This window comes from Aulonocara stuartgranti (assembly GCF_965226115.1).
Source record: "Aulonocara stuartgranti genome assembly, chromosome: 10".
NCBI lineage: Eukaryota > Metazoa > Chordata > Actinopteri > Cichliformes > Cichlidae > Aulonocara > Aulonocara stuartgranti.
In genome coordinates this window covers 17,281,724-17,306,855 of record NC_138946.1, presented here as the reverse complement: position 1 = coordinate 17,306,855, position 25,132 = coordinate 17,281,724, and the positions used below count along the sequence as shown (strand labels likewise).

Here is a 25,132-nt window from a genome sequence, read left to right as displayed (position 1 = left end):
TCTTCAGCTGCAGCACAAGACAGGTGTTATGTGCCTTTTTAATTTGTAAGATCACTGGTTCTCTACCAGGAAGAAACCTCAGCAATGGGCTGTTTATGATGACAAACAGGATGAAAAGCACACCACCGTTCATTTTTTTCCTATTTGATTTAGTCAACAGCTAATTACATATCTGATCTAAACGCTGCGTGAATTGCTCAAATAACTTTAATTACACCCCAAAGGCCAACCATCACACTTCAATTCCAAGACATCAATATTCCAAATGATATTTCTCCACTGGAAACGGTACAGTCAGAAAGGGATTTACTGGAAGACAATAGTTCATTCATCTAGTATGACAAATCTCCTACCAAAAACCTATTAGGAGCTATTATAGTTTAGGCTGCATGCAAGTGTAACACCGCCTGAAGTTAGCACACAAACACAAAGCTTCAGTTATTGCATTTTCATGGCAATTAGCATCTAAGAATCCATTTAGATTCCCATTAGCCACCAATCAGTGCCCCAAAAGAAAGTCACAAATGATGTAACAGCATTATCAGCAAAATGCCAAATAAACAGCAAAGAGGCCATTCTGTGTGTGCGTCTGTGTGTGTCAAGAAGGGAGTTGTCCTGCTTTACCCCCCGTAGACCCACAGATGAGCCAGCGGGGAGATAGAAAACAAGTTTAATCTCAGGCACAGGCTCTCTGTGGAGTATGGATCACTTTCATTTAACTTTTTAAATTAATGCTTGTGTGTGTCTGCATATGTGTGCGTGTGTGTGTGTGTGTGTGTGTCTGCATATGTGTGCGTGTGTGTGTGTGTGTGTGTGTGTGTGTCTGCGTGTGGAAATGATATTACTCCAGTTTCATAACAGAGTGCATATTGCTTTGTTCCCTGATGTCCCCTGATAGCGCTGGTGATTATTTCAGGGGCGAGCGGCTCAACTTCCTAACAAGATGGCGTGATACAGATGCCGGAAACATTTCCCAAATGCGTCAGTGCTGACGACTTGGCCACTTCTCTAAAGGTAAAGTTTTTTAATTCGAGTATTTTTCACATTTTTTTCGAAGTGATATCAGATTTTGTGCTTACAGTACACTGAACACAACTTCTACTTTGAAAGCACAGCGATTACTGAAAAGTTTGTCACTGATAATGTTATTGGCTGCTTCAGGCTCAGGCAAACTTTGGTCTCACATACACTCGTGTTTAGTTGCAGCAAGCTGAATCTGTCACCTGTGATGCTCCAATGAACGCATCTCTCTTTGTCTTTACACAGCCTACGTTACATCAGTCACTCTCTAATGACGCATGCTGCTTGGTCAATTAATTAATGAGCTGACTGAAAGAAAATGAATTGCCAATTGTTTAGATAATCAAACACAATTGTGACCTTGTTTTTGAGAGAGAGATGAGAGATGTTGAGCTTCTGAGTCCTGATGATATCTTTGCAATTTGAACTACTGATCTGACAGGGTGAAACAAATGTCAAAGATGCTTTGCTATAAGCTGAAGCAACTGGATGTAATGGCTTTCTTGTCATAATCAAGGACAGGCGAGGTGGTGAGAGTGCTCACTTTCCTGGGAACCCTTCAGTAGGTGTGTCAAGGTTACCTGAGTGGTGAAGACAAGGTTAGGGTTTACCTGCAAGCTCTCATTAATCATAGCCATCTTGAGCCGCTCTCAGCTGCTGTGGCAGTGTCCCCTATCAGCTGTATGGGCTCAGTGGTTAACTTCTTGCAGCATGTGTGGTCGCAGCAAGCACTCTGACCACTGATGTCTGCAGGAAACCACAGGAAACCCAAGTCAGCTGAGAGAAATAACCTCTCCAGAGTATCCTGGGTCTGCTCTGCATCCCCCTCCCAGCAGAACATGCCTGAAACATCTCATCTAGGAGGTGAAAAGGAGGTCCCCTAGCCAGATGCCCAAAGCACCTCATCTAACTCCAAGAGGCCAGCCAGGCACAGCCCAAAAGCACGACATGGACTTGCCATCCTATGGGCTCACCATATGCTATATTGTGTATTTCTCATTTACGTCCCTAAAAACAAGAAAAAAGTGCAACCACACAGATTTTGTCTCCAGGTGTATAACAGACAGCATAACATAAACCAACACATGTGGCTCTCTCCTTTTTGCAAAAACTGCCAAACTGTCCTCGCCCTCTACCTTTTGCCCTCTTGTACTGCATGCAATTATAGTAATTATCATGCTAAGTCTCAGCACCTTTGCACTTTTTTTTAAACACAGAAAAATTACTTTAAACAAATATTTCTTTTGATGGTTTTAGTTTAATACAGCCTTGCATTTGCACAACTGTTTATTAATCAATATGAACCAGTATATTTTTGTGTGTTCATCCATACCAGAGACTGTAGAAATGACTCTTATATATGCATTTTTATGCACAAATCTATGATCTCTAAAAAAGTTTCTTTATTAGAGCTATTCTAACAATGTTTATGTTGTATACACTATATAAAAGAAAATGAGCCAACAATGCTCTCTGATTTGAGGAGCTACAACTGCAAAATGTTGAGTGCAAATATTGATCCACTAGTTGTTTCATCTCTAATGGAAAGATTTTTCTTTTGACGTCTAAGACTCTTCGTTTGAGCCTCATCGATTTAAAACTTGGGCTCTTTTGAAATCTGTGATCTTTATTGGCATGACGCACATCCTGTTGTTCCAATCAATTTGTGCAGGACTGGAGCAGAGGGCTCTATATATCTGTATACATCTGCTGCTCTGAAGCAGTTAGATTGAGTCCTTAAGCCAGGACTGCTGCTATTTAACAAAGACCCTTGTTTGAAATTAGGATATTTGAAGCATATCAACCTGAGAACAACAAAAATACTGGGCAAACACGGAGGGGAAAAAGCAGAGTGTAATAAGATAAATAAGCGAAAGAATGAGGATTCAGGGATGATAAGGACGGGAAGATAAGGACGAGTTTCATCTGGGGCAGCTAATGAGCAACACACAAACACAAACCGTCTACTGAGACTGGTGAGTAAAAGTATAGCTGCCATGGTGATGATGCCCTTAAGGCACTGTTGCATGGTTGATGCATGCCACTGACTGCAACAATGCGTACATGGTGATAAGAGAGCTCCATTATTAATATTTTACCTACTATGAGTATGATTTGCTCATAGTATGATATGATCTGCTTCATTCACACAAATGCAGAAACACGCCCTTGTGGCAAATGACCTGGTTAATGGTGAAAAAAAGATGTTGCGAGAGGAAGAAGCGCTTTTCTGAAACACTCAGGAAGATGGATCAACTGATGATGAAGAGATGAGTGAGCTGGTAAAGGTGAAGAGAACAAAAGGAAAAGAAAACAATCAAAAAGAAAATCAGAGAGAGATTAAACCAAATCATCAAATCCCCTGAGTTAGAGAGGAAGCAAACAGAGGGGGGGGGGCAGCGGAGAAGATTTATTCCTGACTGCTGCTCCGAGCCCTTATCCGAGCCCAATGACAAAACAAGCCACTTTGATGTTTCTGATGCTCCCTTCTCCCAGAGAACCAGCACAGTTACACAACATCTACTGCTGCTATAAACAAGGCCGGGGTGAGAGAAACGGAGCACCGGAGGAAAAGACTCATCTAAATCTAATCTAGTCTAAAACAGTGAGAGGAGAGCAGAGGAGTGTGGAGATTTCATAATCTTCCCATCAGCTCAGCACCAGTAAGGAAAAAAATGTCAGCTTATTCTTTGCTGGGCCTTATGGGCCTGACCCTGAACTTCTTCCTTTACTGTCCACTGCTATCACGCTTAACAGGCCAGTTTAATAGGTATCACTGTGTTTTATATAACAATGGGGGCAAGTTTTGTTTATTTTCCACAATGGAAAAAAAAACAGTTAGAGAAATCCTTGCAGAATAAGCCTCCAGCTCCCGATCATCGTGCATAAAACAACCAACAGGCCATTATGAAGCTGTTTTATGTCGCCACTGCGCCATCTAGTGTAGAATCACCTAACTCCATGACGTGTCTGTTCCTCGCTCTTTCTTCTATTTGCTTTTCATTTTGTCTTTCAGCACAAATACAAATCATATCTGGGGAAACCTGCAGGTTTTGGTCTTACACGGTGTCGCAGCTAATGCAATGTCCAGAACATCACAGCAAAGGTGGATGAGAAACTGACGCAGGGAAATAACTGCCACCACACGGTGGCGCTGGTTAATAATCACAGGAAGAGGACACAGCCAGTACAAAATCCCACAAATGAAAAAAGAAATTGACTCAATTTACCTTGAATCAAGAGAACTGAAGCACATAAATGTAATGACAAAAGAACAACCTACAATTGAAATTAAACATATGCAAATGTATTCACCTAAATTCACCTACGTAAAGCTTAAGTAGGAACATCTGGGACTCAAAAGAACTTTAAAAAACACATGAAAACAGTTTAAGTATGCAGATTAATCTACTGTGAGTCATAGCATCTATCCTGTTTTTTATAAGATCGCACATAACATATGGCATATACAGTGTTAATGCTTATTTGGCAAGGAAAAATGCACACACACACATTTAAATCAAAGCATCTGCCTGGCTCTCACTTTCCATCCGCTCTCGTGAATCATATGCTGGTAGCAAATGATCAGTGACAACACTTCTCGCTCTACTCATTTGGATCGCCTATTTATGTCCCTCTGTCTGATTTCAGGAGCTGACAGGTGGAAGACACACCTGTCAGCTCCTGTCACATTTTAGTGGGAATTTCTGACAGCCAATCATAGATAGAGACGATAATGTGTAACTACGTGAGGCTGCATGCAATTGTATTTACTACTAGGTAACAGGAGGTTGAATTCTGCTTAAATTTCACTTAGTTCGTACTCTTGATTTCACATCACTAGTCACTCAGTTGATATTGTTGGCTTTTGAACAAATCAGCATAGGTGGGAGTTTGTGATTTTGATCATTCAATGACTTTTATGAACCAGAAATAATCCCAATTAATTAAAAAAGAAAACAAAAATACAAATGAGTCTGTACCCTTCCTGCACCTCATTTTTGGGTACTTTTTAAAATGTTTTTTCTTTCTCTGTTAACAAACTTAGTCAAACATATGGCTACAATTCCAGAATTTAAAAAAAAAGAAACAAGAGCAGAAGGAGAAGAAAAGAAGATTCAACCACTAATCTTTTGCACCACAATAGATGGTGAGGTCAACATAATCCAGCCCACGGAAATGCCACGTCTCAGACTGAGGAGGAGCTGTCTGTGGTGCTGAATCGACCGTAGCGAGCCAACAGGGCCTTTCACGCTGCTCTGAAAAAAAACTTTCCTTGTAAGGATACCGAAGATGGGAGGGTAGACAGATGGAACTGACAGACACACAGACTGACGGATTAACTGACAGATGCTCTGACACAAATATGGATATACAGAAACAACAAAGGGTAAAGTGTTTGTTTCTATCATTCAGAGCCTCTGATGTGAAGAAAAAAAACCATGACACTGACTGACAAAGCTTTAATATTTAAGCAGCAATAAAGCATCACCAAAAACATTCTCACATGAAACAACTAAAGCTAATTTCCTTATTCTTCTAATCACCTCCTAATGTCCTCGTAGACCCAGAGGAGACGCAGAGAAGTGCAGAGCCACCTGACTAAAGGACAGAGAGACAGTGATCTAACAGAGATCAGGACACTGTCCGTACCCTGACGGTGAATTTACACGTGACCTCCCGCTGATTTAATCAGCACAACGCAAAGAGCCCAGTTTCACCAGAAACTGAATGTGAACTGACAGAGAGGAGCGGGGAACAAGGGATGGCAGGAAGAACCGGGGGGAAAGCAAACAGAAGAAACAAAAAGCAGCATTGATGTGGGGCCAATTAACTGTGCAGCAGGCTGAGTTGGCGCTGGTGTTACTGCGTTCACCTCAAACCAGAGCAGCAGGCTGCCTGCCTGCCTGGCTGGATGCTTTGTTGCATAACAGCTTGTGTAACTGCTTCTGGCCTCCACAGGGAGAAAGCAAACTTTCTTGTGAAGCTGTTTGATGCACGTCTTTCTAAATTTGACAACATCTTCCTGTCATTCATTTGTGTAAAGATGTTTTTCCTCCTTCTTTCTCTTTCAAGCTACTGGTTTCAGCCAATAGTGGGAAACCGGTGCGCGTGCAGGAGCACGTGTGTGTGATGCATAAAATACGAATGTATGCTGAATTAATGAGCTAAAACAGGTTTTTAGAGCCTAAGTAAGCGGGTGCCATGGGATCAATTAAGTGAGCAGCGAGGAAGCAGTCTAACTAACTGCTAAGCAGAACAAACTTGAGGGCTGAGATGGAATACTCTTTCATGGTTGATTCACCTGCTGATCACGCTCTCAATTAATCCATAAAATGTAAATTCCATCATACTTTTTTCTGACAAATGCTTTGAAATGTCTTATTTTGCTCAACTAACAGAAGAAAATAAAACCTGTGGCAAGGATTCAAAATCAGGTTAATTATTATACAAAACGAGGCTGGATAAGGATGCGGTCCCAATATGCTACTTGCAATAAACATAAACAAACATTTACCAATAAATCAAGAACAAATAAGTCGTCAGTCCAAGTCTGACTGACTCAACCACGGCTAAACAAATCTTCCAATATGGCTTCCAATTAAAATGTAACTTCAGCCTTTTTTAACTGCAATAATAGAGGAAAGACAAACATGCACTACTCTATAATGCATAACATGCAGATTAAACGCTGACCTTTTGAAGTTGATGCTGATAGACAGAAATAAAGAACAATGAGCAATAGTGCAGGCTCTGATGATGGTTTAAAAAACATTCATGACACCATTAAAAAAATGCATAATAATAAGTGTAGTGAGTTGTGCTGACTACCCACTACTGCATTAAATACAACTCTTGGTCATAAAGGATGCAAAGATTTTGCTTCTGAAGGTTTGGTTCTGTTAGCCACACATTAACATTTATCTTTTGCGATTTTAAAACTTCTGAGGTGTTTATTAACAAAGCACGGCATTTTTGCCTTCCAGCTGGCCTGGATAAGCTTTGTTCAAATAAGATATATCTTCTGTCACATTAGACAAAATCTAATCTGACAGATGATATGTGTCAGTCCGACTCTTTAAGCAGCCAAAAGCATGAAGCTGGAATCCAATCTTTCAAATGCAGATTCATTTGAGGCAGATTAGAGAATGAGTGACTCAGGAAGTGAATGAGTCAGACTGTATATGTATATGTATATGCATGTGCGTGTGCGTGTGTGCGTGTGATAAAGTTGTGGTGTGACTAAGTCCTGAACAGTCTGCCAGGGCTGGAAACGTCTGCCATCGATCCTAATTTGGCAGCAGATCCTCTGACTACAATAGGCTCTCCAATCTGCTACAGTCACTCTTCACTGGTGGACCAAGACACACACACACACAGACTGGTTTACCAAACCAGAAGGAAACAGACGGACAGACAGCCTGACAAAAAAGCCTTCTATATTGCCTGTTTACACACAAAAACAGCAGTATAGTCTTAGCATTTCTGCTTGGGAATGCAAAACTACACTCCACAGTAACAAATTGACTATGTACTAGCAACAAATACACATATCCACACTGTGCTGAGTAACTGTGACTCAGCAGAACAGCAGGAGCAGATGGGGGCTCTGCTTCCCACGATCCTCATATACAGAAAAGGTGACATCATCAACATTAAATACATCCCGCAGCGAATAACAAGATCTAATGCTTTGCATATGAGCATAACATAATTGCTGTCCTTGCGTTCTGTAAGTATCACTAATGTAGCACCTTGTCTATAGTCACTGCAGAGCTGGATTCAGACTCAGAGGGAGAAAGGAGACAGGCACAATTAAAACAATGAAAAACAAAGCAAATATGGAGTAATGTGCAAAAAAAAAAAAGGAGGGTGGGTAGGGAGGGTGGGGGGGCAGAAAGAGCAATGCCATATGTTGCAGCCTCTTGGATTTGGGGATGCATGTCGAGTGTGCTAATTAAATGAAGACTAGACAGCCATGAAAAAAAGAAAACAGCGGAAGGCTGCCAGCAAAGTGACAGACATACTGAGAAAAGTTAGGAGAGAGGACATATAAGACCAGAGGACGTAAAGCTGTGGGGATTGAAAACTGGGTGATGAGGATGAATAATATATGAAGATGCAAATAGAACAGATGCAGTCATGGGTGGAGAGAAAATTTTAAAAGGGGGCGTGGTGGAGAAAAAGGAGGTTGCAGAGGAAACAGAAGATGACGATAAAAGGATATAAGAGATTCTTTTGCCTTGCCAACAAGCAGAAGGACAAGCCAACAATGCAGTTAAAGAAGCGAGAGCTGCACTGCAGATAGTGAACAAGTAGTTCATCACTCCTACAAGTAACCTCTACCTCACCTTAAGAGACGTTATTATGTTGTTTTTTAATACCAAATGTAAAAGAGGGTTGACATAAGAATATAATGGAAAAGGAGATGAACAGTGCATAACCTCTTTAAATTAAATCAAATTAATTGGCAGCAAACAGCAACTTACATGTAACAGTGTTGTGGTTTTTTTCTATAATTTAGCATAATTTCATCATTGAAGGGACGAACAAGTAGACAGGCTGATGCCATTAACCCTAAAGCAACATGGCCACCATGGCATTAAACTTAATGATATGATATGATGCTTTAGGAGAAGTGTGGACTCAAGTAATGTTCCACCTTGTTCAGTTTAGAGAACAAAAATAGCATATCAGCCTATGCTGCTTAATTTACCAATGATTTAAAATATTTCATGGTTTTTTTTGTCTTCTAACTTTATGGAAGTTAATTGACTGTTTGCCAGCTCCTCTTCTTTAGCAGTTTTTTCTCTTTGTTTTGCATATTTTTTCCATTTTAAAACCTTTTCTGTAAGCATTTATACCACTTTGGGTAAGTGTCCCCTTTTTTATGCGTGTTTTAGCTTTAGCATTAGCATTAGCGCTTAATGTGAGAATGCTACTATTTCCCTGTGCTCAACCCCCTGAGGTACAAACTACAAGGTCTGAGTAATGAGACTCTGAATAATAGAATGCAACCGACCTTAGAAATGAGTAATCAGCATCAAGTGCCTGCAGTTAATGGCCAGCGATGCATGAGCAGAAATCTAGATGAATCCATTCAAAAAAGGGTGTGTGTCACTATCCATGCTAAGTGGCCTCAGCAGGCTCAAGGCTGGCAGCTGGGGTCCTACATAATGTGTGTGTGTGTGTGTGTGTGTGTGTGTGTGTGTGTGTGTAAACACAGCTCAAAAGTATTAATAGGCCAGCCGTGTCTGTGTCCTAAGCCACTTATGGCTCGTCTCTGTTCTCCTAAGACCGACCAAGCTACACAATCCCACCATGCTATGATATCACATCAGGTTTGCTGGTTCCTAAGCAACTAGATCAAATCTTCATAGAAACTGGCAGGGTTAAGAGTTTGCCGAGAAATAGGAGATTTGTGGTAACCCCAAAGGCGAAAGGATGGAGCTAAAAATAACAGCTATCAGATACTAAGAGACCAGCATGTTAGCATCAATGTAGCAGTATAGTGGGGGTCGGAACTTGATCTAGATTCTTGCATTACAGTCGGAAATATGATATCCAAATGGACACGGTGGAATGAGCTCACGGAGAGAGTTCACAACTTGTCCAATCTCCATCGCATGCATTATTGCATACATGCATTACTGTAGATAAACACGTAGGTATGCAGGATTTAGAACATCCTAATACTTTATTATTACTGACTAAAATGTACTGGCGGCACTAAGTGTTTGAGATTACATAACATACTAACATAACAAGCACTGCAGAAATATCCCAGCGTTTCCCAAAGACGATTGCTTTCATTTCAACCAAAAGACCTGAAACACTGCACACAGTCAGGTACAGATTCATACATGCACCTGAACCTGCATATAGAAATGAACAGGTGTAACCAAATGACTGACAGCTAAACACATTCCCTCAGCAGCATCTATATGCATGTTTTTCCTTGAACTGAACTTCTGAAGATCGTTTTTCACGTACACGTAAACCCTTCCGCACTGACTCTGTCCTCATTACAGGGGTTAATGAAGGAAAGAAGCCCAAGCTCTGGTTTTCACAAGCTCTCTCTGTCTCTCTCTCTCTCTCTCTCTCTCTCTAGGCTCTGCAGCTCTGTTGGGACTCGACGCTACTGCCAGCAAGGCCCAGAAACCTACTTCTGCCGTAGGCTCAATGACTGACGCGGCTCAGCTGACGGCAGCAGGCCACACAGGCAAAACCATGCAAGGACGCGAGCATGCACCTGCGCGCACACTCTACTTAAACCTTAAAGTCCCTTTATCCTTAGGAAATTACCTTTGGCACACTTCTGATATGTCAAAAGGTACATTAGGTAACCCCTGCCATTATTTATCCAAAATGTTACTCCTATGCTTATTCAGACATAATAGTTCATTCATTGGTACTTAAAAAAAAACATGCTGAGGTTAAATTTCTTTAATGAGTTCCCCTTTTTGTAGCCACGCAAAAATGTTCTGAACCCTTTTGCTCGCTGCTTATTCACCAGTAATTCCCACCTTACAAGTTGAATCCCACATTCTCCCCTTTTTCTCCTCTCTTAATAACATAATCGCAAACTCTCCCACAGGCATTAATCGACACCTACGTACAAAATCAGATATAAAAATGCGAAGGAGCTGGATCTGCACTCAGCCCAGCCCAGCTAATTTGGCAGTGTGCGTGTTACCATGCCTACAGGCCCGATCAATACTTTAACTAAAAATAGCATAGCCGTAATACGCTTACTTCAAATTGCAGAAGGCTGAACGTGGCAGGAGCAGAATTTATTCTGTAATTTCCAACATAAGTGTAACCAGTGGCAGAGGAAGTGGGCACTGGGCAAAAGTGTGAGTTTAATCCCCGACAGGAGGTTTCTTAAGGCGATTCCAGGATGTTATTGGCTGGGCCTGCGTTCAAACAGCAGGTCACTTCCTGCTGGGTTAGCGGTGGATCATTAAATAGACAGTGTGGCTTCAGAAATGGGATCATAAACCAGTGCGAACACATGCAGATCAATGATTAGAGTTGGGATAGATGCTAGCGCAGTGTATCAAAATGCCTATTAAGCATGAAAATACCACAAGGCAAAGAGAATATTTGTTAAGACGAGTCAAACAGCGCCCTATTAGGAGATAGCTGTATGACACCAAGTAGCCAGACACCCTTTACATCCAGTACAATCTGTTTAACTGATGCTCCTGCTGGCGGTGCATTCAATAACTTACGACATGACCTAGAGAGAGGCAGAGAGAGAGACGGGGGGAGCACGGACAGATGCACAGACAGAAACGATGATGATGATGATGATGTGGGCTGGCGTGAGGGATGGAGTTGGGGACATGAAAGCAAACAGGAAGAGACTGGGGAGTTAAAGCATGTCAGAAGTATAAGCTAAAACCTGACACGCTGGCAGAGACGGCCTCTTTCTCTCTGCACCGTCCTCTTGTTGACACACAGGTGTGAGAAAGAGCACTTGATCTCACACGGCTGCCACGCAGGTCAAGTCCAGTGCTGTTTCCACTCAGACATAAAGAGAGGAATATGTGTGATCCGCGTACACACACTACGTCTGCGTACACAACTGGTTTAAACCCTGTTCTTTTTATAGTGTCTGCCTCCCACCCACTGAGAGAGGAAGCGGGTTAGGTGGGTGGACTATCAAGGGGGGGTATGACTATGATTTCTGGCACACATCGCTGCAGCGTGGGTGAGAACTCAGACTCCATTCATAGATTTCTTTTTTTTACCTTCATTTGACCTCTTTCAGTCTCTGTGCCGCTCTTTCCCTACACAGCTCCGGCTGTGAACGGGGACAAAAATGTTCGTCATTCATAAAAGGCTCAGGATCGTGTTCATTAAATATTTACACCCTTTTTTTGATTCCTTTACCAGACCATAGATCTTCAGTTCCCTTCTCCAATCCAGTCTAAAACAGCCATATAATATCTCCCTCTTTTTCTGAGTGTGTCTCTCAGTGGAGACACTCATCATGTGTGACACATCTCCCACTGGCTCCATTGTGAGATTTAGTTCGAATTTAATACAGGCTAACAGCCAATGTCATCCACAATAAAACCAATTCAAAGCCACGTCTAATGTTCTTTGATACCATGCAAACACTAACAGGCTGCTTATCTTCTGCAAGCGCAATTCTATTTACTCCATACAACTACAAATCAGTGAACCGTGTAAGGAATTCTCACCCGTTTGCCATCCACCGTGTAGATCTTCTTCACCACTCCAGAGTCGAGCTTTATGGCGTCTGTGATGTCGGTAAGGACCTGTTCATAGGAATGGGCTGTTTTCTTGTTCAGAAGAATCCTCACTGCTTTCCGGGGCTTCACTCCGCTCCGCACCACCGTCACAAGCTTCGGACGGATGAAGTCCTTGCTTTCGCGACCCTCTGAGGCGGTGGTCTTGGTGCTGCCCAGAGACGGAAGCCCGCGGGACGATGCTGCCGCAGCCTTGACGTTCACTGACCAGTTGGGGTTCACGTTCTTTGCGTAATCCAACTTTTTGTAGGCTTCGGTCGAACTGCAAACATAGCTTTCACCTGTTGGGATGGGGGGTTGGAAAAAAGAGAGGGTATCAAAGATGGATTATTTAGAAAACAGCCAAACAAAAGAGATAATCTTTAGGCTTCTTTTGGCAAAAGAAATAGATTATAAAGAGTAAAAACTATATATTTGGGTGAGAATCTAAAGGTAAACTCTACTGAAGGGGTGAACACCATTCTTTAAAAAAATATACACTCTTATTTGTTCTGCTATATTCAGAGCGACGTGCATATAAAGGATATGATTAACATTGGTTTCAGATCCCTCAAACCATTCAGTGACCCCTGGTGCCCTTTAAATCCTGGAGGAGGCCACTCCCGTCACAATAGAGATGTTTCATCACTGGACGAATGCGATTACTCAGATCAGCTTTGTATTGATCTGAAGCGACCTTTCCATCTCAGGCGATAATTATGCCAGAGTCAGTGGACCCTATCAATGTTGAGGTCAAAGGTTTGGTTTTTTTTCTTTACTGTTTGCACATAATCAACAGTCCATATCATCTAAACCTGCTGCCAACAGCTTAGAGCTCTTCCTCTTTCACCCCTCCTGACCTAATGATATTGGCTTGTAACTTTTAGAGAGTAAAACAGACCAAGATAACCTGAGCTGACACACCGGATATCTGGACCGCCATCTGGCCATCAAATGAGTTGCATAATCTTAAAGCAGTCATCTACAGTGTGCTCACTGGGTTAGGCTTTTTTGTGTGAAGAAATGCCCCCTAAAAGTATCATGTACAGGCTGTTTCATATTATCTATCATTGGGGCTTCTTACTTTACATTTACAGTCTTGTTAGTGACCTTACTCTATGCAGCAGGAGGGGGAGCAAGGGAAGATCACATAACACCTCAGCTCACAGGTCAGGGAGTGTTTACTCTTTTAGAGAGTAGAAGAGAGGCATCCTATTATGTTAGATAACCACAAACATGTTGATAAGGTCATAGATGAGAGGAAGTGTGTCTCAGTGCTTTGAATTGTCGCAGATATACATATGTATTTATACTGACCTTCTACTAGCTGTTCAATATTGGTGATTTTCTTTGACCCATCCAGGGTGTATATGGTCCGGACGCCCTGAGGCAGGTTGACATTGTCGGATAGGGAACGGGTCAGGTCCGCCAGCAGGGCGTCAAAGGTCCGGAACCTGTCAGCAGAAATGGCGTACACAATCCCATTGAAGTACCGGTCTCCATTGCGGTAGAAGCGGACTTTCTTGGCTCTCTTCTCCGCACTCAGTGTCTTCAGGGTCCGGGTCCGGTACAGACTGCAGTGGGCGCTGTGTGTGGGACTCAGCACACCGTTCATCTTCGCACTAGAGCGGCTGTGCCTCTGACCTTTGTCCCGCTCGTCAAAATGCTCCATCTCCATTTCGCTACCGAGGCTCACAAGTACGGCAGTACTGTCTGGGAAACAACAAAGAGGAGGGGAGGGGAGGGAGAAGATAAAGTTTGAACTACCGAATAACAAATGAAAAGGAGGTGCCGAAAATGAATATCCGACCCAAGAGAGGTTCGGAAGGCTGATATAACCGCCAGCCGGTATCCGTCGCTGGCGCACTGTCTCAAAATACCCCACTAATGACAGATTAAGTGCTCTTAAGCCGAGCAGTGGACAGTGCGCTTCTTGACGACCCACGCTGTGTGTGACAGTGCGCCCGAGCTACTGTGACGCGCAGATGGCTGGAGAGCCTCGGTCACGAATCGATAATAACCTATTAATTTGGCCCTATAAATATTCAGAAGAGCCGCAGCTGGACCAACATCCCTCCTGGGCCGGAGTTAAAACACAACATCGCGGTCCCGTTATAGATGCCCATCATTAAAATATGCCAGGTTATATTCTGCAGTCCCAAAAAGACTCGTTAAAAACATATAAAAGTGTGTTTCAAGACTTTGCAGCAAACCACAAATAAAACAGTTAATCACGCTGGTATGAGATGATAATAATAATTTTAAAAAGAAACTGCTCAGGCTTACCTACGCGAGCAATTAACGCTTCTGTGACGGTCACCTCCAGTCTGACTGACGCTTTAATTCCCAGCAGATGTGAGAAAGGAGTTCAGTGTCCCTGACACTGGACGCCGGTGATATGTGATGCTGTCCTGGCTGCAGTGTGTGAGCCCCCCCTGTGCGTCTCTTTGTTGTCCGGTTGATGTGCCCCACCACACCAAACCAGTGAATACGTGCGTGTGTGTGCTTGTGTGCGCGTTGTGAGAAAGCAAGCAGCAGAGGCTGGACTGGAAATGGACTTGGTAGCAGCTGCTTCCCCTCCCATTCTCTTTTCTGTTTTTTTTTTTTTTACACCCACCCTTTCTCTCTCCTCCTCCACGTCACTCTGTCGTGATTTTCATTCGGCGCCCCCACCCCTCATTAGGATGCAACCACACGCTTCCCACCCGTGCTGGGGAGGATGTTGGTCCTGCACCCCCACCCAGCCCCTCAAAAGCACGCGTCAACTGAGGTGGGTGGATGGTGGTGTCAACCCTGCTTTGTGGCATTTTAAATCATCACTGTGGTGCTCAGTAAAGAGAGAAAACAGATATTTTTCTGTGATTATTTTCCAGTTTAATTCCCTCCTCATATTTCACATAAATCATTATTTATAGCTTAACTGATCGTAAATGCAGCATTGTGTTTAACCCACATTTGCACGTGGGTTGTTATGTAATACTTTAACTCTATACACAAACCCACATGCTGTATTTCTTCTACAATGACTTACTGTTGTTGCTGTATGAAGACTTTTTTTTCTTGGGAATTAAATGTATGGATGAGCTCAAAAGAGGTTCAGTTACACTGAATTCATCAACGCAGAGAACTGAGAGATGTAAATGATGCTTCTGTCTCGTTTCTTCCTATGAGCTTTGAAATTTGAGGTTAAGACAGGAACCAGTCTCACAGTGCAGGAAGAGATAAAGACCGCTGACCTACATCATAGACTCCAGAGACTACAAAAATCCCACTCCACCACTCACTAATGAACCACACACATGCATGTGCGTATTATCTAACATTTATATGTGCCAGTGATGATGATAAAAAAAAAAGAAGAACAAGAAGGTGCCGTCAATTTCTCACATCTTTGCCATTCGTTTATTTTATTTACAGCGTTATGTTTTGATGATGTCACTTTCATCAGTAATAATACAGAGTCTTTCTCTGTGTCTTTGTGTGTGATAATGAAACACCACAGCCTACCATGCTAGCCATGATCATCCCTTTATGACCACAGTGCTCCCATATTCTCATGGCTGCTTCCATCAGAAGATGGGTCCTTCCAGCAGGATAACATACCGTGTCCCAAAGCTCAGATCAACACAAACTGGTGTCTTGAACATGACAATGAGTTCAGTGCACTCGAATGTCCTCAACAGTCACCAGATTTCAGTCCACTAAAGTTCCTTTGGGATGTAGTTTAAGGAGGTTATGATGGATGTGCAACCAATAAATCTGCAGCAACTGTGTGACACTATCCTGTCAATATGGTACAAACTCTCAGAGGAACGTGTCCAGCACCTTGCTGAATTTGCGCCACAACAAAATAAGCATTGTTGAGAGCAATGTGTGTAAATGTGGGTCCAACCCAGTACTTGTACCTGATAAAGTGGCCTGTGAGTGCCCATGAATTCTTTACTGTGTGAGAGTGAAAGACAAATAAATACATTTAAAATAAAATAATTAAAAAAAACACACCCACAATTTTTTTTTCTATTTTGGGGACTTGGTGTGCGTCACAAACAGAGAGGAGATGACACTCTCAGACATAATGTGATTTTCAAAAGAGAGTCAGATATGTCAGATTTATAAATTTCCACATTTTGTTCAAATAACAGATGAGAGCGCAGAGAAATGGATTTTGGTGTTGTGGTAGACTTAAAACAAACATATCTGATATTAGAACTGACAAAATGTGAGGTACACTGTGAAAGCAGCTCTGTTTGTCTTAGGATCATACAGTATCTTGCAGTTAGCAAGCAGCATTTCATAGTAATCAAGCATTTCAAACATATATTGCTTCCATCTACATTTGTGTCACCAGTGCCACTGACTAATTACAGACCGGGTGGAACAAAATCAGAATGAAATAAGCTTGGAAATACTGCATCCATACTAATTAGGTAAGTTCTTCATTTCTTCAATTCTTCATAGAGGCCAACTCTTGAAGCGTAGCACAGCATGACTCGTAGCAGATATAAAGAGAAGTGTGTGTGGTTAAGACTTTTAAGCCTCCATGTGGGCATGTATGATTTTATTTGTATATTATGTATGTAAGTGGACAGTTTTACAATCATAAAAACATATTTTTATGCCAAGCTCCTTTTCTCAGCAATGTGCATAACGGCCACGTTTTCATTCAAATGTTAGAAAAACACATAAAGGCACGATGTAGAACACTTCTGCAAATACACTTCTGTGAGGTTATGATAAAGAAGCTGAAGCTCAATTGGATGGATTTATGGACTGATAACTGATATTGAAGTCTCATCTGGAGTAATTAAAACCTGCTTTCAATTTACAACCTGTGATTAATGTATTTTGATGCAATGCTTTCACACTACACAGAAGGGTGTGTGAACACGTGTGCTACCACAAAAGTGCGCGAGCCAAATGAATTAGCATAGTAATGCAGCAGTATTGTGAATCATTGTGTTTTGAGAGTCGCTGTTGTGATTTGTCATTCTCTTTCACCTGTCAGGAGAAGACATTTGGGTAGTTCCTCTGTGGCTGTGTGATTCATCGGCAAGACGCATTGAGTTGTAATAAATAAAAAAAGCTTATACGTGAAATTGAGATGGCAGAAGACTAGAGACTAGTTAGAAGGAGAGAGTGGTACACTGCAAATGTGCTCAGTGTTTCATGAGGCGATGTGAACTGGCTATGTCTAAATGAAGTCATGAATCTAAGATAAACAAGCTGTTGTGGATCACACTTAGAAGCGTACACCAAGTCAGCCATATCAAAAAGTAAATACCAGCTCAATAAACAAATTCCTCCCGTGGAAATTGAAGCATTAGGACTCGAGCTGATCAGGCGATACTTTTCAGAGGATTTACAGGGACAGGACAAAAAAATTAAATTATACAATTTATGCCTATGGCACCATGTTGTCCGCTTTGTGATTTTGTTTTAATTCAGTGTAATTCAGCAAGGCTGAGAAGAACTGAAACCATCCTACACGTTTCACAAATACAACTGAAGCAGTACTCCTGGTGTTTGTTTTTTTTGTTGTTTTTTTCCTATTCACTACTTCATCTCATATCGATAGAGTTTTCTGACACCCACATTTGAAAAGGTGGTCAGTAGGTGGGACATGGGTGACTGTTTGCTCTGTGGAGAAACTACAAACAGCGAGAGCGGTGATGTGGTGCTGCATACGTAATGTGAATCGTAGGAGGTGTTAAAAAAAACTGCAGTGACACAAGAAATGTTCAACTTGGCAGGCTTGTAGCACACTAGACTCAAAGCCTTCAGCTTGTTTCCTGTCCTGAAATAAAGGCCTTAGCCACAAAAGTTTAAAAACCCATATTTGAAACATTTCTCTTTTTAAATAATTCATCTCCTTGTTCAAAGAAACACGTAAGAAAACACTAAGCCCACACTTTGTTGTGAATGTAGCCTTTTATAGCTTGACATCAGGTTAATACTGTGGTTACCTTATCAAATGAAAAAAAATACAAAAATAAAAACACAATACCAACTGCAGCAAATGGACAGAAAAAACGAAATACATTCACATTCATGTTATTAAGTATGCCAGCTGAACTGCTTGTTAACACAAATATTTAATCAGCCAATCACACGACAGCAATTCAAAGCATTTAGGCATATGGACATGATCAAATTGATCTGCCAAAGTTCAAATTGAGCATCAGAATGGGGAATAAAGGTGGTTTCAGTGACTTTGAATGTGGCCTGGTTGTTTGTGCCAGAGAGTATTTCAGAAACTGCCGATCTACTGGGATCTTCCCACACAACCATCTTGAGAGTTTACAGAGAATGGTCAGAAAAAGAGAAAATATCCAATGAGTGGCAGTTCTCAGGTTGAAAATGTCTTGTTGATGTCAAAGGTCCGAGGAGAATGGACTTCTTCAAATTGAAGGCAACAGTAACTCAAATAACCAGAAGAGCATCTCTGAACACGCAACACGTTGAACCTTGAAGCAAACGAGCTACTGAAGTAGAATACCGCACCTCAGTATAGTATTACTTGCTATTTTTGGCCAGGATGTGTCCTTCAATACGCATATTAAACAAATATGTAGGACTGCTTCCTTGCATTTGCACAACATCTCTAAAATTAGAAACATCCTGTGTCAGAGTAATGCTGGAAAAACAAATTCTAGGCTGGACTACTGTAATTCATTATTATCAGGATGTCCTAAAAACTCCCTAAAAAGCCTTTGGCTGATCTAAAATGCTGCATCAAGAGTCCTGACAAGAGAAAGACAGTATTTCTCCCATTTTAGGTCCTCTTAATTGGCTCCATGTTAAATCCCGAATCAAATCTAAAGGTCCATCTCATATCAAAGACCTCATAGTACCACATAGAGCACTCAGACTGCTATCTTACTTGCGGTTCTGATTTTGTTTTGGTGACAGACACCCTCTCTGATTTTAGGATCAGGCCTGGTGACCCTGAATCCTCCCACTGCAGCACTGCAATAGGCTTAGGTTGCTGGGGGATTCCCATGATTCACTGAGCAATTCTCATTCATTCACCTGTTCTTGCTCATTATGTGTTTATCCACCACTTTACTTTTAATCATTAGTCATTATTAATCTCTGGCTCTTCTCCACACCGTGTCTTTTGTCCTGTCTCCCTCCCCTCACCCCCAACCAGCTGCTGCAGGTGGTTGCCCCTCCCTCAAAATTGGTTCTGATGGGGGTTCCTTCTGATTGTTTGGGTTTTCTCTGTATTACTGTGGGCTCTCAACCTTACAATATAAAGTGCCTTGTGATGACTGAGAACTATATAAATCAAATTTAACTGAATCGAAAAAGGGCTCACAAAAATTGGACGACAGAAGATAGGAAAAATGTCGTCTGGCAAGATGAGTCTTGCCACTGAAACATTTAGCTGGCAGCATCAGAATTTGGTATAAACAATTTGAAAGCATGGATCCATCATACCTTTTGTCAGCAGTTCAGGCTGCTGGAGGTGGTGTAATGGTGTGAGAGATATTTTCTTGGCACACGTTGGGTCAATTAGTATCAGCGCTGTATTGTTTAAACACCACAGCCTGCCTGAGTGTTGTTGCTAATAATCTGTTTATGACCACTGTGTACCTATCTTCTGATGGCTGCTTGCAGCAGGACACTGCATCATGTCACAAAGCTCAAATCACCTCAAATTTTACTCAAATGTCTTCAACAATCACCAGATCTCAATCCAGTACAGCAACTTTGAGTTGTGGTGAAATGGGATATTTAGATCATGGATGTGCAGCCAACAAATGTACAGCCACTGCATGATGCAAAAAGGACCAAAATCTGTGAGGAATTATTCTAGCAGGTTGTTGAATCAATACCATAAAGAATTGTGGCAGCTCTTAAAGAAAAAGGAGGTCCAGCTGAGTACTGGACAGTACAAAGTGTACCTAATTAAGTGGCTGGTTAGTGTAGAAACTGCAGTATTTCACCATAATCAGTCGCAATGTGAACTAAAGCATAACCAAAAGCAACATGACTAAGTTTGGGTTACGGATCGTGCTTCGGGTTGTGCTTAAGCGTGGGTAACCTGCTTTTCCTTTGTAATTTCTTCTCTCCTTTTCTCTCTGCTATTCTTCCACCATCACCTCCTCCTCTTTCTTTCACAAAGGCCTCGCCACCATCTTCTTCTCCTCCCTCTTTTCCTTTCTTAGAATCAGCCTCTGCCTTCCTGCCAGTCTGCTTCCCTCTAAGCAACAGGAGATGAAAGGGAGAAAAGTACAATTTATATCTACCAAAATTGCTTTGATTAAAACAACAATGTCAGTGGCTTTATCTAACAGTCATTATGTCAATAATAGCCTTAGAAAATGTCAGAATCTATTTATTTATTTACAGCATGAATTGTTTGTCAAGCATGAATACACAGTTAAGGAGTTGAGGGAAAACTGATTTCAGTGACACATGTATTGCTTCCTCCCAAATTAATAAGTGAAATCAGAATTAAGCCAAACACCATAAAAATAAAAACCTTTGAGTGAAGCTCATTCTGCATTCATTCTATAAAGCATGTTATTGCGCTGCAGTTTATGTTATTTTGTCCATAATCTGTGGGCCTTGTGCTTCACAGACCTCATTTGTTTGCTCTCTGGTGCCCTCTGTGGCTGTGCAAAGTACTGTCTTCTTTGAGCTTCATGGGTAGATGACAGCTGTAGGAGAAGAGAACCGATTAGTAATTCAAGTCCACTCTAGACCAGGAGTGTCAAACAAAAGGTCCGTGGGCAGGAATTGGCCCAGTAAAGACTCAAATCTGGCTCACTGGAAGGCTTTGAAAAATGTGAAGAAGTGCATAGATTTTGAACTTTTAACTTTATTTTCATCAGTTTTACAGCTGGGCAAGCAATGAGCTACCAGAACCTTTTTCTGTAATTTTACACATTATTATGAAGAAAAACGTAAATGCACCATTAAACTGACATTTTTGTACATTAAAGACATCTCAGTGATTAAATCTTCAGTTAAATGTACTTTTCTGGTCTGGCCCACTTAAGATCAGAGTGTGCTATATGTGGCCCATGATGTAAAATGAGTTTGACATCCCTGCTGTAGACACATGATGTAAAGCTGCAGTAACTGTGACCTATGGTCTCTAAAACACAGTGAACTTCAGCTTGCGCTCTGCAGAAACCTGTTTTGTTGCAACATACAGAGGAAAGTCCTTGACTTCCTTTTTTGCCTGAGCAGACTGACCTGTTATATAACAGGAGAATAAATGAGAGCTGCATGAAAAAAGCAGAAACACAGTATGCAGAGTATGTCATTAGAAGTATAACACTTACTGTAACACTTACCAGAGCATGTGTTTAGCAGTCAAGGATTAGTCGTTAACGGGTATTTGCTTAAGATTGTGACTGCTTACCTTAGCAATTTCTGACAGGTATGCCCGCCTCTCATCATTGGTTTTATGAAAAGCCTGAAATTTGGAAAAAACAGCAAGCTATACCGTCACAAATTTGTATTCATGAGCCACGCTTGTTCTATCAGGCAATAATCTATCTGCTCGTGGGTACAATGTGTGTATGTTTGTGTGTGCACTTCTCAAGTCTTCAATGTTAATTAGCAACAGGGATTACTGACTGCACGTGTCGTTTGCTAAACCAGCATTCAGCGAATATCTCTCTCTTTGTTGAGCAGAACAATAAACAAAACTAAATCTTTCTCAATCCACTGCTAATGGTGGCTACTCACAAGTAAACTATTTATTACCTGGAAAAAACTAAAGCTGCTTGTCTAAGAAATTAAAAAAAACAAAACATAAGTAGAACAGCAGACGTTGTGACCTCAAACAATCCCTCTCACTGTTCTATGTCAAAAGGGACAGCTAGGAGTCACACCTTTCCTTCTTGTTCAATTTGAAGATGACAATCCATTAGCTGACTCTGGAGGTCAGATTTCTCCCCGGTCAGGAGCTTCAGACGTTGTCTCAGTGTTTCCTGTGCCAAAGCGTTCCCGTTAATTAGAAACAAATCACGACAAAGAGGCCACAGAGTACGAGGGTGTCACGCTGCTGAATTACCAATCAATTTGTTCTTGAATTGCACTGTGCTGCCTGACGGGATCAAACAATAGCAGCATCGTTAATGCAGAAAACACGAGTACAAAAATGGACTGAGCTCATACGTATTTTAATAACCATATAAACACATTAGCCCTGTGAAATGGTAAGATTTATAGCCCAGAAAAGACCAGTAAGACCTTTGCAATTTTCTAGGTTTGGAACAGTCTGCTTCTTTTCATTGTGCACCTGAGAGGAGAGTGTTTTAAGGTTGCAATACTTGAACTCTATGAGTACCACTCTCTGAATATCAGTCTGATGTCTTCGGATCAGCCAAGTGTTCTTTTCTGCTTGGTTAGATCACATTTTTTTTCTTCCTAATCATTAATTGTGTTAGAGTTGTATGCCACTAAGAGGATGCATTTGAGGCACTGAGATCACTAATCAGAAATATTCTTAGCCTCATTCTTTAGAGCTTTAGACATAGTAGCATGCTCTTGTATTGCTTACTTTACCAGAACACTTTCATTTACCTCCATATTAACAGTATCGTGATAACATTCCTCTCACATGCTCACTCTCTCATACTGTCATGCTCAGTTTGTCTAAAGACTTCCAGTATGCAATATTGTTTCCTTGGTTACACTAATAAGCATCTGTTAGCACTGCTCTAAGAAATACACACATATTTAGACTGTATTGTGCAACCTTTGGTGTGCCTTAAAGTATTGTAATTAGTGTGTATTACTCTCCCATGGTTTGTAATCCTGTGATTACAGCGCTGTGATTAAACTCTGGCTTATTCATCCTGCATCAGCAGGAGAATAGAGAGCAGCTGGCCAAACAGTTCTGCCTGTGCTGTCCACTCCACTTTAACCGATTCTGCATCTCTGGCTCTATCTTGTGGCGCGTGCTTCTGTCTTACACTTGCAGCTCCCTCTCGCTTTGTCAAACTGTCCTTGGAAAAAAAAAAATCAAATTTAACAAAACTGATAAAGACAAACCCTCAGTGGAAAATGAACATTTGCGCTCACCACTGGCATGTCCTCATACGACCGAATAGAAGCCAGTCGGTCTGCAAAAAAAAGCAAGAGCATTTGAGTATTATGTGTGTATGCATAATACTGAAAAAAAAAACTTCTCGAGATGGGTGGAAGTATTCCATCTTGTCTTATTTATTGCACTAAATGGAAAAAGAGAGTTTATTTGAAAAATAAATATTTTCCTCCCAAGTTGCCTATTTTACACGAGCAACATCATCATCACAAATGCTTCATGTATTGGAAATGTTGAGCTCATATATTTAAAAGAGTTTTTGCAGATGACACTACTCTTGATCTGGAGAAAGATAACCACACTATACACAGAGGTATAGTGTTGTTACTTACAAACACTTGTGAAAAAACTGCAACATAATGAATGTGCTTTCACAGTAAAGTTTTTTGAAAGCCTGAGAACTTACCCACAGGGTTTCCTCTTATGTCTTCCAGTCTCTCACGGATGAGTGAGATCTGCCGTTCCAGCTGCCCATTTAGCTCTACCTGTGTCTCATACCTTGTCCTCCACTCATTTCCTGATACATCAGCAGAAACATAGAAAACCATCATAATATAGTCCTTTTGAGGACTGAAGACATTACCGACAACAAAAAGAGAACCATGTCTGACCTTTATTTTTTTTTCTGGAGGTCCTAATGTAATATCATGTGGTAAACAGTACTCAAGCTAACATACATTTAAACACATACACTCACTAGACAGTTTATTACACCTGTTCAAGCGCTCTTTAGCACGGATATTTAGTCAACCAATTGACCAACCAATTCTACCAGTCACTTTAATTTTGCTTACCTTCCCCATCAACACTGTGCAGTCTTTCTTGGAGTTCACTCGTGGTACTCCGCAGATCAGACACTGACTCTTCAAGCATTTCTCTACGACCAAGAACTAAATTATACTATTCTTGCAGTGTGTAAGTTAACATTTATTTAAACAAACAAAAAAGGTCTTTCTGTTGTTATTTCAGACTTACTTCATCCCCCTCTCCTTTTCCAGTTCTACCTGCAGCCGTGCCAACGCGTATTTACAGTCCTCGCTAGCTTTAGCCATGTTTCTGAAAAAAATCTAACCTTTGTTTGGGTTTCTACGGAAACCGCCGTTTCCGGTGTTGTGCCAAAAAGTGATCGCGTGCCAAAAAATGATATCCAGTGTTTTTTGTGTTTTTTATGTGGAATATCTTTACGTATCTTGGTAGAGAGACCTCCGTGAACAGGGTTTACAAAGGGGTTATATATCAAATCATAAAATTAGATGTTTTTTTAAGTATCTTTATAACTCCCTCTATTGTACTTACATTATAACCAACCCGGTCCATTTTGTCCACTTAAAGTATGTTTACAGAACTATTGTTATATTTGTTGCAATATCTGCTATCCTCTTGGCCAGATTACTCTTAAAAACACGTTTTTAATATCAACCAGATTTTTATAACTGGAAAAATTAAGGATATATAGAAGTCACTGCCAAAAACAGACGCTTCTACCTTGTTACACGAATGTTGTTTGTGGCTCAAGATGACTTGATATCCTCCACGAGGGATACATGTGACATATGTTTCACATATTATAGACCAACAAGTTATTCATAGTTTAAATACGTGCAGTTTTTGGCAGACGACCTTTTTTTTTTTTTGGCACAGCTTATCAGGAAACGTCGACAAGGGCGCAGGAGTTTTTGGTTTGTTGCTTTTCTGTTTTCCTGACAGACATTTTATAAATTCATCTCTTGCTTAAATGCGCCTAAAAACGTTTAATCACATTAGTAAAAGAATACATACATTC

General features: G+C 41.2%; 2 protein-coding genes across 7 annotated transcripts in view; both read right to left on the bottom strand.

Moving 5' to 3' along the window:
• The window catches only part of dclk1a (doublecortin-like kinase 1a), a 47,336-nt gene extending 32,291 nt beyond the window's left edge, over positions 1-15,045 (bottom strand). The window contains exons 1-3 of one of the 4 annotated variants that reach the window (XM_082549126.1): positions 14,899-15,045; positions 13,599-13,994; positions 12,234-12,583 (exon numbers count right to left, since the gene is read on the bottom strand). In XM_082549126.1, the coding sequence (XP_082405252.1) occupies positions 12,234-12,583; positions 13,599-13,959 (711 nt within the window). In that variant the 5' untranslated portion in view covers positions 13,960-13,994; positions 14,899-15,045. Of the gene's footprint in view, positions 1-9,043; positions 9,188-12,233; positions 12,584-13,598; positions 14,334-14,567; positions 14,877-14,898 lie in introns of those variants that run through there. The other 3 variants (XM_082549125.1, XM_082549129.1, XM_082549127.1) reach the window with 3 other exon arrangements.
• A 3,065-nt stretch (positions 15,046-18,110) lies between these two features.
• Positions 18,111-25,123, bottom strand: ccdc169 (coiled-coil domain containing 169). Of its 3 annotated transcripts, none has more exons than XM_082549327.1 (8): positions 24,325-24,388; positions 24,144-24,239; positions 23,756-23,866; positions 23,328-23,368; positions 22,133-22,231; positions 21,658-21,711; positions 20,871-20,947; positions 18,111-20,487 (listed from the first exon to the last, which is right to left on the bottom strand). In XM_082549327.1, the coding sequence occupies exons 2-8, from the start codon at positions 24,220-24,222 to the stop codon at positions 20,289-20,291; spliced, it is 660 nt and encodes a 219-aa protein (XP_082405453.1). In that variant the 5' UTR covers positions 24,223-24,239; positions 24,325-24,388; the 3' UTR covers positions 18,111-20,288. The 3 variants fall into 3 exon arrangements, 2 of the variants coding, with proteins under 2 accessions (XP_082405453.1, XP_082405452.1); XM_082549326.1 differs by having other exon boundaries at positions 18,114-20,487; positions 24,144-24,226; positions 24,325-25,097; XR_014279330.1 differs by having other exon boundaries at positions 20,455-20,487; positions 20,871-21,517; positions 24,144-24,226; positions 24,325-25,123.
• Positions 25,124-25,132: the final 9 nt, after the last annotated feature.

What these genes read in the sequence shown, in the direction of transcription:
- ccdc169 (XM_082549326.1), bottom strand. Translation starts at nt 24,401, where the DNA reads ATGGCTAAAGCTAGCGAGGACTGTAAATACGCGTTGGCACGGCTGCAG. An exon ending in GCACAGTGTTGATGGGGAAG is followed by an intron (nt 23,867 to 24,143) that starts GTAAGCAAAATT and finishes CTGATGTATCAG; the next exon opens with GAAATGAGTGGAGGACAAGG. An exon ending in CGTATGAGGACATGCCAGTG is followed by an intron (nt 22,232 to 23,327) that starts GTGAGCGCAAAT and finishes GCTTTGGCACAG; the next exon opens with GAAACACTGAGACAACGTCT.